Source organism: Hemitrygon akajei, chromosome 8, assembly GCF_048418815.1.
Source record: "Hemitrygon akajei chromosome 8, sHemAka1.3, whole genome shotgun sequence".
NCBI classification, from domain to species: domain Eukaryota; kingdom Metazoa; phylum Chordata; class Chondrichthyes; order Myliobatiformes; family Dasyatidae; genus Hemitrygon; species Hemitrygon akajei.
Genome location: NC_133131.1, coordinates 133601333 through 133618902, shown reverse-complemented (window position 1 = coordinate 133618902; position 17570 = coordinate 133601333). Strand labels below are relative to the sequence as shown.

General features: G+C 40.1%; 1 protein-coding gene and 1 long non-coding RNA gene across 16 annotated transcripts in view; one reads left to right on the top strand and one right to left on the bottom strand.

Moving 5' to 3' along the window:
- The window catches only part of LOC140732271 (sickle tail protein), a 634545-nt gene that overhangs the window by 143830 nt on the left and 473145 nt on the right, over window positions 1-17570 (bottom strand). For all 14 annotated transcript variants that reach the window (XM_073054676.1, XM_073054677.1, XM_073054678.1 and 11 more), the window contains one exon: window positions 10080-10278. In XM_073054676.1, the coding sequence (XP_072910777.1) occupies window positions 10080-10278 (199 nt within the window). The remainder of the gene's footprint in view (window positions 1-10079; window positions 10279-17570) is intronic.
- Window positions 522-16220, top strand: LOC140732272 (uncharacterized). 2 transcript variants are annotated; one of them, XR_012100029.1, is made up of 3 exons: window positions 522-846; window positions 3586-4055; window positions 15971-16220. It is a non-coding gene; the product is annotated as an uncharacterized lncRNA (long non-coding RNA). The 2 variants fall into 2 exon arrangements; XR_012100028.1 differs by lacking the exon at window positions 15971-16220 and having other exon boundaries at window positions 3586-4504.

Sequence of the window (17570 nt, the reverse complement as noted above, 5' to 3'; positions counted from 1 at the left end):
GAGAAAATCTTAGTTTACGTTGTGGGCAACCTTTTAATTGACTTACATTATGAATTGAAATTACAAATATAGGCGATTTTTAAAAAATGCATGAGATAGGGAAAGTTCATTGTGAGTTTCATGATCAGCAGCCCAAAGTTCATAAGATACACTCAAAAACATTCAGGAAGCAAGATCTTTGTTGTCCAGTGTAATAAATCCTGGAATCTTTCTCTGAAGCTCAGAAGCAATTTAATGTGTTTTTTTCTCTGTGTGCTGATGTAGCTGAAATAATAATACTCAGAGAACGATAAACAAAACACACCCATTGCTTTTTGCAAACTAATAATTTGTAGAACTGTCAAAGTTCATTTAAATCTACAGCTCAAACTCTCTCTTAACAGTACCATGTTAAATGGATTATGCATAACACATTCTACTAAATCATTAATTTAACTTGTGCCTTTTAATCAGCGCTTTTGTTGCCAGCAAAATAAAAGCCAACTGCCGGAGGAACTCAGCGTCTCAGCTCTAACTGCCAACTGTCCATTTCCCTCCTTAGATGCTGCCTGACCTACTGAGTTCCTCGAGCTTTTTGTGTGTTGCACCAGATTCCAGCATCTGCACTCTCTTGTGCCTCCATTTTGCAGGAGGAACTCAGTGGGTCAGGCACTACCTGCGGAGGCAAAGAAATAATTCCAATTTTAGGTTGAGACCTCCTATCAGGACTTGAATTGAAATGTCGTTCACTTCTTTGCCTCCGCCATTTCCTGACCTGATGAGTTTTGCTAGCAGTTGGCCTTTTTGCTCCAGATCCCAACAACTGCAGTCACTTGCATCTTTACCTTCACTGTCATCCTAGCTGTGGTAAGTGAATAAAAACAATGGGCTGCAAGTGGAACAGTCCTGACCTGTGTAATTCTATATTTCATTCAGTATATTTACTTGGACAGCAATCAGGGAACAGAGAAATGTAAACATAAGCATTCATGTATTTGGTTCCATGATGCAACTTTTTAATAACAGACAATAGGTGGCAGTACTGTCTTGGTCAGGTTCATCTCTGAAGAAACACTTGGAAATAACTGAGGCGGGTGGTTCTGCTTTGTATAGACACACCTTTGTCTAAGCAAGTTCCAGTAAAAGTTGTCAACCATTTTCACACATGGAAGACACCTTGAAGTTGCCAATAAAGCATGTTGTATTTTGCCATCTTTGAATACTCTGTCAAAGAAGAGCAAGTAAATATTCAAAACATAGCTTCCTGCAGAAGAAGAAATATTTATATCCCACTTTGAGAGCAACAGCAACATTATGAGTGGCTTGCTATTCAAAGTACAAACCACATTCACAACTGCTCTAAAACAGGGGCTGTGCTGCACTGAGGACCTAATATCACAGCAGGAATTCCTGTTGTTTGCCCAAATTCCAGGGCCATCTGGAAGTGATGTTTGAAAAGGTTTCTACTTAAAACAAACTGTTGAATCAGATGAATACAAAAAGGCTGAGAGTGCAAAGTATGTGGACTCTAGGGTGAATCGTGAGTTTCTGATTTCCATTTGTTTACATGAGGCTTTATTCTGGAGTTCACGATAGTGCATGCGAATTCATCAACAGAAAGCCCCATTTACACAGGGCTTTGGTCTTAAACAACTCTAGCTGAAAACATTTAGTGGAACAGAGTGAAGGCCAAAGAAAATTATAAGGCGCTTCTAATGCAACTATTTGCATTTACATTCTGCTTTTCTTATTAAAAAATGTCCCTAATCTTTAATGAAGTTCATGAAGAAATCAATGTGCAAAATTGTATTAAGGGTGAAGTAAAAATGTATATTTTGTAAAACATCTGGAAAGAAAGTATAGCAAACGAGCAAAACTTTGATTGGAATCCTAGGGATGAAGGTGATCTTTGATTCGATGGAATGGAAGTAATGCAGAAAAAATGTCAAATCTTAACAATGAAGGCAGAGGTCTGCTGGCTGCTTGCTGTGCAGGACATACCCTCTCCTTGGCATTACGAGGGCTGCAAAGGAAAGAGCCGCACCAGGACTGTCACAGAGACTGCTGAGTGAGCCTCCAGATGGCTATGGGTCAAGAGATGTGACCCTAATGCTTCTGGGACCCAAGCCAGGGTCTGATCAACACTGGCTGAGTCGCTTGGGCTGGAGTGCCTGATGTTGAAAGGCCTGAAATACCCGATGATTCCAGGATACCTCACTGATGATATGTCACAGCGCATCCTAGGATGTACCTCAGCATCGATGACCTCCTAATGACTGACCAGGTAATGGAAATGCAGTACTTTGACAGATAAATATATACTGTACATACAAGTATTTTGATCTATTACTGGGAGGATCTCCAGGAGACTACTGCCCAAGTCAAACCTTCAGCTAATGGATTCTGTTACATTATTATTCTATGGAATAACTGAGTTTGCACAGAAGAAAATTACTCTCAGAGTTGTATATGATGAGATATAGGCACTTTGATAATAAATTTACTTTGAACATACATTCGAATCTTCAAGACAATGGACCATTACAAACAGCAAAACTTGACAGTCTGGCTATGCAACACACGAGAGGCAAAGAATGGTTCATAATCCAATAAAATATCTCAGTTTCACTCCACCAAGCACAGGGTAACTTGTGTAACCAAACAAAGAGATATTGAGGTGTTGACAGAGGTTCAGTTCCAATGAATTGCAAAGATTTACTGTCTAAGAGTAATGCAACATTCATACAAATAAAACAAAGTTTATTTTCTGAATTCACAGTTCCACAGAACTACAAATATACAGCATTGGAAAGAGCAGACAATTTAGTGATTGCTTAATGAAGACAAGTACATAGAAACACAATTTTTTGTCACCCTGTTCTCAATTCATACTTTTTCCAACAGATGAGTTACTATTATAAAGCCTTCACCAGTCTTCAGCAACTCACACAAAATGTTGGAGGAACTCGGTGAGTCAGGCAGCATCTATAGTGGGGAATAAATAGTCAACATTTTGGGCCGAAACCCTTCATCCATACTAAGATGTCTAACCCAGCTGTTCGTATTTGGAGGAATACAATACCATGAGATAAAAGCGGGTGAAAAATTCCTGAGAGGGAAGGCTGGGGCAGTCTGGGATGGAGATTGTCTTGGAGGGTGTTGTCTGGGAATGGGAGTGGAGCAGTTTAGGGAGAGAGTAATGTTCTGAACGTCAGAAACAAAATCAGAATAAGGTTTATTATTATTGGCATGTGTGAAAGAAGCTACAGAAATTTGAAAAATTAGCCAGCTCCATCTTGGGTACTAGCCTCTGTAGTATCCAAGACATCTTCAAGAAGCAGTGTCTCAGAAAGGTGACATCCATCATTAAGGACAGCCATCATACAGGACATGCCCTCTTCTCACTGTTACCATCAGGAAGGAGGTACACACGCAGTGATTCAGGAACAGCTTCTTCCCCTCTACAATATGATTCCTAAATAGTCATTGAACCTATAAGCACTACCTCACTTTTTTAAATACGTATTATTTCTGTTTTTGCACCTTTTAAATCAATTTAATATACATATATATGCTTACTGTAATTGATTTACTTTTTTTACACAGTCGGCCCTCCTTATCCGCAAGGGATTGGTTCCGGGACCCCTCGCGGATACCAAAATTCGCGGATGCTCAAGTCCCTTATTCAACCTGCATCAATGCTGTGGACATTAGGACCCAGCGGCAGAGACCTGAATCCGCAGTATTTCTGTTCACGAAAATAATCACGATAACGATTGAAAATAAAGTGGAAATAATAAAGCGATCTGAAAGAGGTGAAACACCATCAGTCATTGGAAAAGCGTTAGGCTACATCAGTCAACGATCGGAACAATTTTAATGGAACCTATGAAAGCTACAATTATTACTGAGCAACGCAGTGGTTTAATTATTGGGTTTTGGGTTTTTGATCCTCCACATCAACCCGGCACGGTGGAGAGCGCACTCCATAGCGATCTGTCACTCGATCGAACTCGAGAACTTCCCAAGCCCGGCGCTGGAACATACGTTCTTAAGTGTTTTATGTGCATAGAAAGGTAAAATATATACTACATATGAATGCAAACGTTTGACTAACTGATGCTAAATAATTCCGGATATACCTGTTCCAACTTACTTAGTAAGAGAACTTTGGATTTTTTTTTTATCCCGATCCACGATAACCCATGCACATCCTCCGTATACTTTAAATAATCTCTAGATTACTTCTAATACCTAATACAATGTAAATGCTATGCAAAATAATTGTTATACTGCATTGTTTAGGGAATAATGACAAGAAAAAAAGTCAGTACATACACGAACAACAAGTGCTAGAAGAGCACTTCAGGGTTTTCGCAATTCGCGGTTGGTTGAATTCGCGGATGCAGAATTCGCGGATAAGGAGGGCCGACTATATTATCCTGTATTGCATTGTACTGCTGTTGCCAAATTACCAAATTTCACAACAATGCCGGTCATAATAAACCTGATTCTTATTCTGAAATTCAGAAGATCAACTCTCTCCCCAGTCAGCTCCACTCCCATTCTCAGACAACACCTTGCGAGATAATCTCCATCTCAGACCGCCCCAGCTTTCCCAGTCTGGAATTTTTGCACTCATCCTCTGCTCTCAAACAAATCTCAGACTGAACCAGTGATGCTGCTGTTTTCAGGTTCTCATTCATTCAAAGCCACTATGTGACTAAATCACCCAGGTGTGCTGAAAACTCTCAGCTGAGAATGGATTGGGAAAAAGGGAATTCACCTGTTGATGCACAAACCCTGGGATCAATTTCCCAGTAGCATGAAGTTGAAGCATCGAAGCACCCAAATCATCAGCACGAGGGAGCTTGGGAGGTGAGACGATCAGAAGCATAGAAACATAGAAAACCTACAGCACAATACAGACCCTTTGGCCCACAAAGTTGTACCAAACATGTTCCTACCTTAGAAATTACTAGGCTTACTCATAGCCCTCTATTTTACTAAGCTCCATGGTACCTATCTAAAAGTCTCTTAAAAGACTCTATCATATCAGCCTCTACCACTGTTGCCGGCAGTCCATTCCACACACGCCACTCTCTGCGTAAAACACTTACCCCTGACATCTCCTCTGTACCTACTCCCCAGTACCTTAAACCCGTGCCCTCTTGTGGCAACCATTTCAGCCTTGGGAAAAAGCCTCTGACTCTCCACATGATCAATGCCTCTCATCATCTTATACACCCTTCTCAGGTCACCTCTCAACCTCTGTCGCTCCAAGGAGAGAAGACCAAGTTCACTCAACCTATTCTCATAAGGCATGCTCCCCAATACAGGCAACATCCTTGTAAATCTCCTCTGCACCCTTTCTATGGTTTCCACATCCTTCCTGCAGTTAGGCGACCAGAACTGAGCACAGTACTCCAAGTGGGGTCTCACCAGGGTCCTATGTAGCTGCAACATTATCTCTCGGCTACTAAATTCAATTCCATGATTGATGAAGGCCAATGCACTGTATGCCTTCTTAACCACAGAGTCAACCTGCGAACCTGCTTTGAGTGTCTATGGACTTGGACCCCTAGATCCCTCTGATCCTCCACACTGCCAAGAGTCTTACCATTAATACTATATTCTGCCATCATATTTGATCTACCAAACTGAACCACTTCACATTTATCTGGGATGAACTCCATCTGCCACTTCTCAGCCCAATTTTGTATCCTGTACCCTACCATAAATTCCCTGTCTCACTGGAACGTACCTATGCAGAACTCCATACAAATATCCCCCGAACAATTGCCACATTTCCTCCACACTGTTCCCTGAGAACATCTGTTCCCAATTTAAGCTTCCAATTTCCTGCCTGATAGCCTCACAATTCCCCTTACTCCAATTAAACACTTTTCTAACTTGTCTGTTCCTATCTCTCTCCAATGCTATTTTATAGGAGATAGAACTATGATCACTATCTCCAAAAAGCTCTCCCACTGAGAGATCTGACACCTGACCAGGTTCATTTCCCAATACCAAATCAAGTACAGTCTCTCCTTTTGTAGGCTTATTTACATATTGTGTCAAGAAACTTTCCTGAACACACCTAACAAACTCCATCCCATCTAAACTCCTCACTTGACAGAGATGCCAATCAATATTTGGGAAATTAATATCTCCCATCACGACAACTCTGTTATTATTACACCTTTCCTGGATCTGTTTCCCTATCTACTCCTCAATATCCCTGTTACTATTGGGCGGCCTATAAAAAAACCACCCAGTAAAGTTATTGGCCCCTTCCTCTCCTCCACCCTCAGAGACTCCGTAGACAATCCATCCATGGCGACCACCTTTTCTGCAGCCATGACACTATCTCTGATCAACAGTGCCACGCCCCCACCTCTTTTGCCTCCCTCCCTGTCCTTTCTGGAACATCTAAACCCCGGCACTTGAAGTAACCATTCCTGCCTCTGCACCATCAAGTCTCTGTAATGGCCACAACATCATAGCTCCAAGTACTGATCCACGCTCTAAGCTCATCCGCTTTGTTCACAATAAAATCATTGAGGAACTTCAATAGCCCAGCAAGCTAATTGCAGGTAGTTAGACTATGAGACCATAAGATATAGGAGCAGAATTAGGCGATTTGGCCCATTGAATCTGGTGCGCCATTTCATCATGAGTGATCCATTTTTCCTCTCAGCTCAAATCTTCTGCCTTGTCTCCGTATCACTTTATACCCTGATGAATCAAAAATCTATCAACCTCTGCTCAAATATCCATAAATACTTGGCCTCCACAGCTCCATGGCAAGGAATTCCACAGATTCACCACTGAAGGACATTCCACTATGATGAGGGTGTGTTCTCTTGTCTTAGGCTCTCCCACCATAGGAAACATTCCATCCACTCTATCAAGGCCTTTCACCATTCGATAGGTTTCAATAAGGTCTCCTCATTCTTCTGATTTCCAGTGAATGCTGGCCAGAGCCATCAGATGCTCTTCATATGACAAGCCATTCAATCTTGGAATCATTTTTGTGAATCTCCTTTGAACACTCTCCAGTTTCAGCACATCCTTTATAAGATAAGTAGCCTAAACATGCTCACAATACTCTAAGTGAGACCTCACCACTGTTATATAAAGTCTCAACATTACTTTGCTTTTACATTCTAGTCCTCTTGAAATGAATGCTAACATTGTATTTGTCTTTGTCACCACAGACTCAACCTGCAAATTAACTTTTAGGGAATCTGGCACAAAGACTCCCAAGTCCCTTCACCCTATTTTTGTGTCCTCTCTCCATTTAGAAAGTAGTCAACCCTTTTATTTCTTCTACCAAAGTGCATGACCATACATGACCCAATGATGTATTCCATCTGCTATTTCATTGCCCATTCTCCTAATCTGACTGAGTCCTTCTGAGACCTCTCTACCTCCTCAAAACTACAGACCCCTTCACCTGTCATCAAATCATCCGCAAACTTTGCAACACAGTCATCAATACCATCATCCATATCATTGATATATAATGTAAAACTAATCAGCCCCAACACAAGCCCTTGTGGAACACCACTGGTCACTGGTAGCCAGCTGGAAAAGGCTCCCTTAATTCCCACTTTTTGCCTCCTGCCAATCAGCACTGCTTTATCCTTGCTAGAATCTTCCCTGTAATGCCATGGGCTCATAGCTTGTTAAGCAGCTTCATGTGTGGCACCATGTCAAAGGCCTTCTGAAAATCCAAGTACACAACATCAACCAATTCTTCTTTGTCTATTCTGCTTGTTATTTCTTCAAAGACCTCTAACAGATTTGTCAGGCAAGATTTCCCCTTGAGGAAATCATAATGACTACAATCTATTTTATCATGTGCCTCCAAGTACCAAGACCTCATCCTTAATAATTGATACCAACATATCCCCAACAACTGCAGTCAAACTAACTGGCCTATCATTTCCTCTCTTCTGCCTCTCTCCCTTCTAAAGAGTGCAGTGACATTTGCAATTTTCCAGTCTTCTGCAATCATTCCAGAATCTTGTGATTCTTGAAAGATCATTACTAATGCCTCCACAATCTCTTCAGCCACCTCTTTCAGAACCCTATAGTATACATCATTTGGTCCAATTGACTTATCTACCTTCAGATCTTTCAGTTTCTCAAGAACCTTCTTTTTAGTTATGGTAACTTCACACACTTCACGCCCCCTGACACCTGGAACTTCCACCATACTGCTATTGTCTTCCACAGTGAAGAATGATGCAAAATACTTATTCAGTTTGTCGCAATTTTGTTGTCCCCCATTACTACCTTTCCAGTGGTCCAATATCCACTCCCGCCTCTCTTTTACACTTTATGTATTTGAAGAAATTTTTGGGATCCTCTTAATATTATTGGCTAGCTTACTTTCGTATTCTGTTTGTACCCTCATAATGATATTTTTAGTTGCCTTCTGTTGGCTTTTAAAAACTTCACAAAACTTCACAACTTGCTACTAATGTTTGCTCTATTATATGCCTTCTCTTAGGCTTATGTTGGCTTTGACTTCTCTTGTTTAACTTCTTCCTCTTTGGGTTGTATGTATCCTGTGCCTTCTGAACTGCTTCTGAAATTCTAGCCATTGCTGCTCTACCATCATCCCCGCCAGTGTTCTTCTCCATGTAATATCAATACATCTGACTTTAGCTTCTCCTCAAATTTCATGGTGAATTTGTTCATACTATGATCACTATCCCCAAAGGGTTCTTTTACCTTAAGTTTTCCAATCAATTCTGGTTCATTGCACAATGAACCTGTAACAGAGTGCTCCTGTAACAGCTGGTGTCAGACACAACCTAGAGCTTTGTGAAACAGTTAGCAAATCTGACCCAGAACATAACGTTTCACATATTTGTCTCCCTATCAGATTTTGCCAACTTCTGCTGGTTGCATTAGTATTAGTTGAAATAGCAGAAACAACAGGTTATCATATAAAAATGTTATAACACAAAGCAAAAACATATAATGGTCTGGCACAGCAGGAGTATATTGCCACAATTAAAAATGGATGAATTTCAATTTTGCTTGCTCAGCTATATTAGTTCAACTCAAGTGAAGTTTTCAACCAGTTTGAGAGTAGATTTAAATGTATCCATTAGAACCATAGAACATTACAGCACAGAAACAGGCCTTTTAGCCCTTCTTGGCTGTGCCTAACCATTTTTCTGCCTAGTCCCACTGACCTGCACCTGGACCATATCCCTCCATACACCTCTCATCCATGTACCTGTCCAAGTTTTTCTTAAATGTTAAAACTGAGCCCACATTTACCACTTCATCTGGCAGAACATTCCACACTCCCACCACTCTCTGTGTGAAGAAACCCCCCCAATGTTCCCTTTAAACTTTTCCCCCTTCACCCTTAACCCATGTCCTCTGGTTTTTTTCTCTCCTAACCTCAGTGGAAAAAGCCTGCTTGCATCCACTCTATCTATACCCATCATAATTTTATATTCCTCTATCAAATCTCCCCTCATTTTTCTAGGTTCCAGGGAATAAAGTCCTAGCTTATTCAACCTTTCTCTGTAACTCAGTTTCTCAAGTTTCGGCAATATCCTTGTAAACCTTCTCTGCACTCATTCAACTTTATTAATATCCTTCCTGTAATTCAGTGACCAAAACTGCACACAATACTCCAAACACGGCCTCACCAATGCCTTATACAACCTCACCATAACATTCCAACTCTTATACTCAATACTTTGATTTATAAAGGCCAATGTACCAAAAGCTCTCTTTCTATCTGTGACGCCACTTTTAGGGGATTTTGTATCTGTATTCCCAGATCTCTCTGTTCTTCTGCACTCCTCAGTGTCCTACCATTTGCCTTGTACGTTCTACTTTAGTTTTTCCTTCCAAAGTGCAATACCTCACACTTGTCTGTATTAAGCTCCATCTGCCATTTGAAAAGTATTTACAAAAGCAAATTTTAACTTTTACAATGCCTGGCAAATTCATTCAACTCTAATGACATTGGATAACATTTTTTTGAAAGAAATGAGGTCTTTAGGAAAAAAGTCATCCCATATCCAGTTATGTATGATTTGACAATAGGAACATCAGCCTACCTCAAGTCATTTAGCTCGTAGAATACATTCCTGGCTTCATCCTTAATGTACACAGCTACATTTTGAGACTCCAGCATCTTCATTGTGAGCTGTTTAGGGAAGGCACGTACAAAGAGTGCATGCACTGTATCCATTGATGTGATTTCATTTGGCATTGCAAATTGTGTCATTTCATCTCCATACTGAAGATACAGTACACCTAGGAACAAAAATATAGAATTAAAGATACACAGAGAAAACTAAATTAACTCTAACCATGCAACACCAGTGGTATAAACATTATGAGCACACAAGAAATAGGAGCAAAAGTGGACAACTCAGCCTATTAACCTTCTCCTGCAACATATTAAAAGCTAAAAAAGAGTATTGTGCTACCTATTATTCAACAAGGAGACAGGAAATATTGAACTATGTCACCCAAAAAGAGGTCAAAATTCTATACCTGATTTTACTTCTCTCATCAGGAATATATTTTCTTAATGCCCTCACATCAAGAAAGTAGTTAAATAAAATTTGTCTAACTTTTGAGATCTGCCCAAATAGTTTAAGGATGTGAGGCAACAACAAATTAATACCATATGAACATTTCAAGGGCCTCAGACAGCAGCAGGTTGTCATGCTTTTCAAAAAAGATGACATTTATAACTGTGCTTGAGATACATTCTGCAAACAGTAAGTTCTCAAGAACTTGAAGAAAGGAAATAAATCCTGAAATAATTTCTGGAACCAAGTCTGTTGTTTAAAAGGGCAAAATGTCGAAAAGGCAATGTTATGATAGTCATGGGGATTTAAATATGCAGGCTGATTGGGAAAATTTGCTTGGTACTGAATCCCAAGAAAGAGAATTTATAGGATGCCTACAGTATAGCTTTTTTGAGCAGCTTGTGGCCGAACCCAGTGGGAGAAAGACTATTCTTGAATGGGTGATGCGTAATGAACCAGATTTTTATTAGGGAGCTTAAGTTAAGGGAACCCAACCCAATATAATAGACTTCACCTTGCAACTTGCGAGGGAAGAGCTGAAGTCAGATATATCAGTATTCCAGTGGAGTAAAGGGAATTATAGAGGCATGAAAGAGGAGCTGACCAAAGTTGATGGAAGTGGGCACTAGCAGGGATAATGGCAGAACAGCAATGGCTGAAGCTTCTGGAAACAATTCGAAGGTGCAGCACAGATACATCCAAATAGAGGCAGTGGTATTCTGATGTAACTGTAGCTGACAAGGGAAGTCATAAACAACATTAAAGCAAAAGAGAGGGCATGAAATAGAGCAAAAATTAGTGGGAAGATAGAGGATCAGGAAGGTTTTAAAAACAAATGGCAACTAAAAAAAGCCATAAGGAGAAAAAAATTTTTTTATATGAAAGTAAGTTAGCCAATAATATCAAAGAGGATATCAATTTTTTTCATATATACAAAGAGTAGAAGAGAGGTGAGATTAGATATCAGACCATTGGAAACTGATGCTGGAGAGGTAGTAATGGGGGCAAGGAAATGTGGATGATCTAATTATTTTGCTTCATCTTCACTGTGGAAGACACTAATAATATGCCCTAAGCTCAAGAGTGTTAGAGGGTAGAGGTGAATGTAATTGCTATTACTAGGAAGAAAGTGCTTGCGTGGAGGCATTGATTATGATCATTCAAGAATCCACTAGATTCAAACATGTCCCAGAGGACTGGAAAATTTCAAATGTAATGCCAGTGTTCAGGAAGGGAGGGAGACAGAAGAAAAAAATTTATAGGCCAGTTAGCCTGACCTCAGTGGTTGGGAAGATATTGGAGTCAATTGTTAAGGATGAGGTCTCAGGGAACTTGGAGGCACATGATAAAATAGGTCAAAGTCAGCATGGTTTCCTTAAGGGAAAATCTTGCTTGACAAATCTGTTGAAATTCTTTGAGGAAATAACAGGCAGGATAGACAAAGGAGATATTGTAGATGTGGTGTACTTGGATTTTCAGAAGGCCTTTGACAAGCTGCTGCACATAAGGCTACTGAACAAGATAAGAGCCAATGGTATTACAGGAAAGATAGAGGATTACCTGAATGGCAGGAGGCAAAGAGTGGCTTGGCTGCTGGGTGGGTCGTGGTATTCCACAGGGGTCAGTTCTGGGACCTCTTTTTTGTGTTATAAGTCAATGATTTGGATGACTATATAAAGATAGGTAGAGGGGAAGGAAGTATTGAGGAAGCAAGGAAGCTGCAGAAGGACTTAGACAGATTAGGAGAAGGGGCGAAGAAATGGAAAATGGAATATAGTGTCAGGAAGTGTATGGCCATGCAGTTTGGTAGAAGGAACAAAAGTGTGGACTATTGTCTAAACAGGCAGAAAATTCAAAGTCGGAAGTGAAATAGGACTTGGGAGTTCTCTTGCAGGATTCCCTAAAGGTTAACTTGCAGGTTGAGTTGTGATGAGGAAGGCAAATTTGATAGCACTAGAACATAAAAGCAAGGATGTAATGCTGAGGCTTTATAAAGCATTGATCAGGCTACGCTTGGAATATTGTGAACAGTCTTGAGCCCCTTATCTAAGAAATGTTGTACTAACATTAGAGAGGGTTCAGAGGAGGTTCACAAGAATGATTCTGGAAATGAACTGATTGTCATATGAGGAGCGTTTGACAACTCTGTGCCCATGCTCATAGGAATTTAGAAGAATGAGTGGGGTAGCTCATTGAAAACAATTGAATGTTGGAAGACCTAGAGAGAGTGGATGTGGAGAGGATGTTTCCTACAAGGGTGGAGTATGGGACCAGAGGTCACAGCCTCAGAATAGAGTTAACCATTTAGAAAAGAGATGAGAAGGAATGTTTTCGCCAAGAGGATAATGAATCTGCGGGATCCATTGTCACAGGCGGCTGTGAGGCCAGGACATAGAGTGTATTTAAGGCGGAGGTTGATAGGTTCTTGATTACTCATGGTGTGAAAGATTACAGGGAGAAGGCATGAGAATGGGGATGACAGGGAAAATGGATCAGCCATGATGAAATGTCAGAGCAGACTGATTGGGCTGAATGTTCTAATTCTACTACTAATTCTTATGCTCTTAACTCAGCTTCAATGTCAACTTTTTTCCTGGTCTTGTGGCATTGTATAATTTTCTCAGAAAATGGGCATTATCCTTTACGATTGGTGCATCCACCTTCCTTGTATTTCATGATTCTAAAGCCTGGAAGAAGATAGTGCAAGCAAACAACACGACCAATGGTGATATCCTCCAGACAGATGACAAAACAACTACTTTCACTTCTTTTACATCCTCTTTTTCTTTCAAATGTGGCTCTGCTGCCGTTGGAGCCTGTGATCTACATTTTGCTGGTGTGTTTTCAGGCGAATTGAATGACCTAGCACTCTGCTGCCTCGGAGGGTGTATGATGGTTTGAGCAAAGCACGGGCGCGAGTTCACGATAGAACTTATTTCTCGCCAATCAAAGCACCAAGGAAGACTGAAATCAATGAGGGAAGTGCAGAGAGCAAGCAGGTGCTCAGCACTGTCCATCAGCCTCTCACTTGCTGCAGCCAGGGGAAGGTGCCAGCATTTGATGGTCTCTCTCCACCTCTTACTCAATACCATCAAAGGATTGTGCTAGAGCCCTGGGGCTTGGGCAAGGGTTAATCGATGCAGTTTGTGGATTGGACGCTGTAGCTCATCTTATGATGCCTAGACACTTCTGACTTTGTGTTTTTATATTCTGTGTTTTGTTGCTCATTTTTGCTGTTTACGAGATCTTTTTTCTTTGCAAGTTGCGGGGCAGGGTTGATGTTTTTTCTTTGATTGGGTGCCATGATTTTCTTTCTATCATGGCTGACTGTAGGAAGATGAATCTCAGGGTTGTATACTGTATACATTCTTTGATAGTGAATGTACTTGTGAAGGTGCAAATGAAGGTACAGGATTCAATTCCTCCACAATGGTAATACTTTTAGTTTTATTAGCAACATAATGCATTCCATGTGTAGAGGCAGTATGCAGCTGCCTCTCATCTGTGATTTAGCCATATCAGTCAGTGTAACAGACTTCTCAGTGATCTGGGCATTCATATTCCCTGGTCTCTCTGTTCCACAACCAGTGTCAGTACCTTGCCATTCATTGCACAAGTCCTACCCTGGTCTGATTGTTCAAAATGCATCTCCTCATTATTACCCAAACTAAAATCCATTTACCATTCCTCACTTCAACTCCCTACCTGATCAAAATCCCTTTGTAATTCATGGTACCCTGCTTCACTATCAACAAGACCTTCTTCATTCCTGAAGAAGAGGCAGAGTTTATCATCGAAACGTTAGTTATAATCGTCACCTGAACCCAGCTGGAAGCCCAAGAAGCGGTTATTCATTCAAGACCTCTAAAATTATTATTATCTGCAAGCTTGACAATCATTCCATATGCACTCAGATCTAAATTATTCACTTAAATAATGAATAACAGAGTATCCAGCACTACCCCATGAGACACCCTACAAGTCACAGGCCGCCATCCAGAGAATCAACATTCAACCGTCACACTTTGCTTTCTGTCGACAAACTAATCCTGAATCCACCTCGCAGGTCAGTCTGCATGGAGGAACCTGTCAAAGACCTTACTAAAGTGTGGGTGGGAATAGAGGATTTGTGGAACAAGATCAAGATTTTTGTTGAGTTGCTTGCTGTGTATTTAATATTTCAGTAGTATTTGAGTAGTATTGTAAATACATTGTTTGATTAAGCATTCTTGTTCATTTAAATAATTCATTATGGGTTATATGGAAAATTAAGTGAATTAAATAGGTTATGATACTACCACAACATATGTATGTGTCTCACTTAATGTAAAAAAAAATGAAACACATACATTTATTCCTGGATTTGTGTTTCCTTTAAATTAGTTTTTATGTTTGGGAGTCACACAACATTACAGTGACAATAAGCAAGTTTTAAACAAACCCAAGATAATTACCTACAAGTTGCAGGGCAGCGAGGCATTTGAATTTTTTTTAAAAAGTGCAGCAAGAAACGATCAAGTAAAAAAAAGGTGCAGCATGTGCTTCTTCAGAAAAGAAGACGTTCAAGTTTCATAAAAGGGAAAAAAAACAATAATAATAAATACAAAAGCAAGCATAAATGGCTAGCTACGTTGGAAAGAGACAGGTTTGAATGTACAATGGGTAACTGGATTTTGTGTTCTGAGTGAACTGAGCAGGATTTTAAAGCAAATGAAATAGCCAATGAAAAGTCAATGCCATTCTGCTGAGTACACTGGATTTAAAGGAATACAGCTTGCTTAGAAGTTTGACTCCTCCAACCAAACCAGCTAAAATCAGTTTTGCTGTAATCATGAAACTAATACAGGAACATTTAGAACCAAAATCATTGTTGACTGCAGAACACTTTAAGTTTCATAAGTGGAATCAAAATGAAGGGGAGCCCACTTCCGCATATATAGCTCAATTGTAGAAGTTGTCTGACCATTGTCAGTTCAGTAATAGGCTTAGTGGTGCTCTGAGAAACCATTTACCGTAGATGTCGGATTATAAGCCACTACTTTTTTCCCACATTTTGAACAGCTTTGAACACTGCGGCCTTTACTACGGTGCGGCTAATGCATGATTTTTTTTCATGCCGCCAAAAACATTTTGCCTCGTAACAGTAGACCAATAAAATTGATGAGTAGTTCACAGAGGTCCAATGAAATTGTACGATAAATCAAGCGCACTTTCACAATTAAATTATTGTAAATCAGTCATTTGTACTCACCCTCATCAACATGGAAAACACTCGAAGAAAAACATTGTGCTGCCTTTATGGCAGTTATTTAGTTTATAATATTTTCGCTTAGTAATTCATTTGTTAGTAATTTCTAGTTAAAGTTAGAAGTGTTTTAACTATATTTGTTTTCTGTACTACATCCCAGGATGCTATGACGTCACACCCGGTTTCGCCGCGTCTTGTGGGAAATACCGGTTTGCGATAAACGGGAAGGTGGGGGCGAGCGGCATTAGATCTGAGCGAACGCTGCTTTTAAGTTAAAGGCGATCAATAACTTTTCCTGGTAGGCTGCAGTATATATATTTTTTACCAGTCGTTAGGAGATATTGAAATGTTGTTCAGTAAAAAAGTATACACAACGTAATTTGTGTTACCGATACGTATGTATATTTAAAAGTAGCCGCGTTACAGGCACGGTTCGAAAAAAAGCATTTGCAATATGTATTTGTTTATGTTACCATATGGATTTAATTAAAAGTTAAAAAATCCTCACGTGTAATATCTTTCTGTGTAAATATCTCATATTACAACGTGGGACACCTGCGGCCGAAAATCCGGTGCGGCCTAAAATCCGGTGCGGCTTGTACAAGTACAAAATTGATTTTCTTTCTAAAATTAGAGCCAGCGGCTTTTAATCAGGTGCGCTCTGTAGTGCGAAATCTACGGTAGTTTGTACAATCTTACAAGAAAGCATTCAAAATTTCCCCTACCAGAAGCACAAAAGAGCATTTAAAAGAGCAGTTGAAATTGCTGTATCAATGGAAAATGCAGACAAAGGCGCAAGGGAGTCAGGAATGAACGTGAGCGTAAACTAATTGCAACGTTTAAACAGAAACTGGCCAGGCCAAACATATTGTTTTACCACTGTGGCAGGGGGTCAGATATACCAAACCAATGCAGATTTAAAGGCAAAACTTGCAGGAAATGCAACAGAGTAGGACATATACAGAGAGAGCATGTCCAGCAGACAAAGATCAATGGACTGCACAGAGAAGAGTGAAAGATAAAAAGTCAAGTTTCAATTTCAAAAAGAGCCCTAATCTGCGTGCTGTTGATCAAAAATCTGATAATGATGAGAGTGAAACTGGACCAGGTAGCCTTGAGATTCATAGTGTGAAAATTAACAACAGACAAGCAATATGGTTTACATCAGAAATTAACAGCATTTTAATTAAAAAGGAACTGGACACTGGCTCGACTGTTTCAGTCATTCCACAAAATGTGTTTGAACAGCATTTCAATATTACTAAACTAAAGCCTGCAGATATCCAAGTAAGAACTAATACAAGAGAAAAGATAACTCCTGTGGGAATGATATTCATGACAGTGAAATACAACAACCAACAAGCCAGCTTATACTTGTATGTGGTAAAACAGGGGACTTGAGTGGCTGAGACAACTACAACTTGATTGGAGATCCATCCACCATCTGTATGCCATATCCACAGCAATAGAGTCGATTCCACAGCATTGTTCAGGGATGGCACTGGAAAACTCAAACAGATCGAGGGCAAAATAGTATCAAATGAAAATGCCATTCTCATGTTTTACAAAGCCCATCCAGTTCCTTATACCATCCATGATAAAGTAGCCAGTGAGCTAGATCACACAGAAGCTGAAGAATTTCTTTCCCAGGTTGAGTGGAGCCAATGGGCAATGCCAGTGGTCCCAGTAGCAAAGAAGAATGGGTCTGTCAGGACTTGTAGTGATTTTAAGGTCATCATCAACTCAGCACTAAAGGTAGA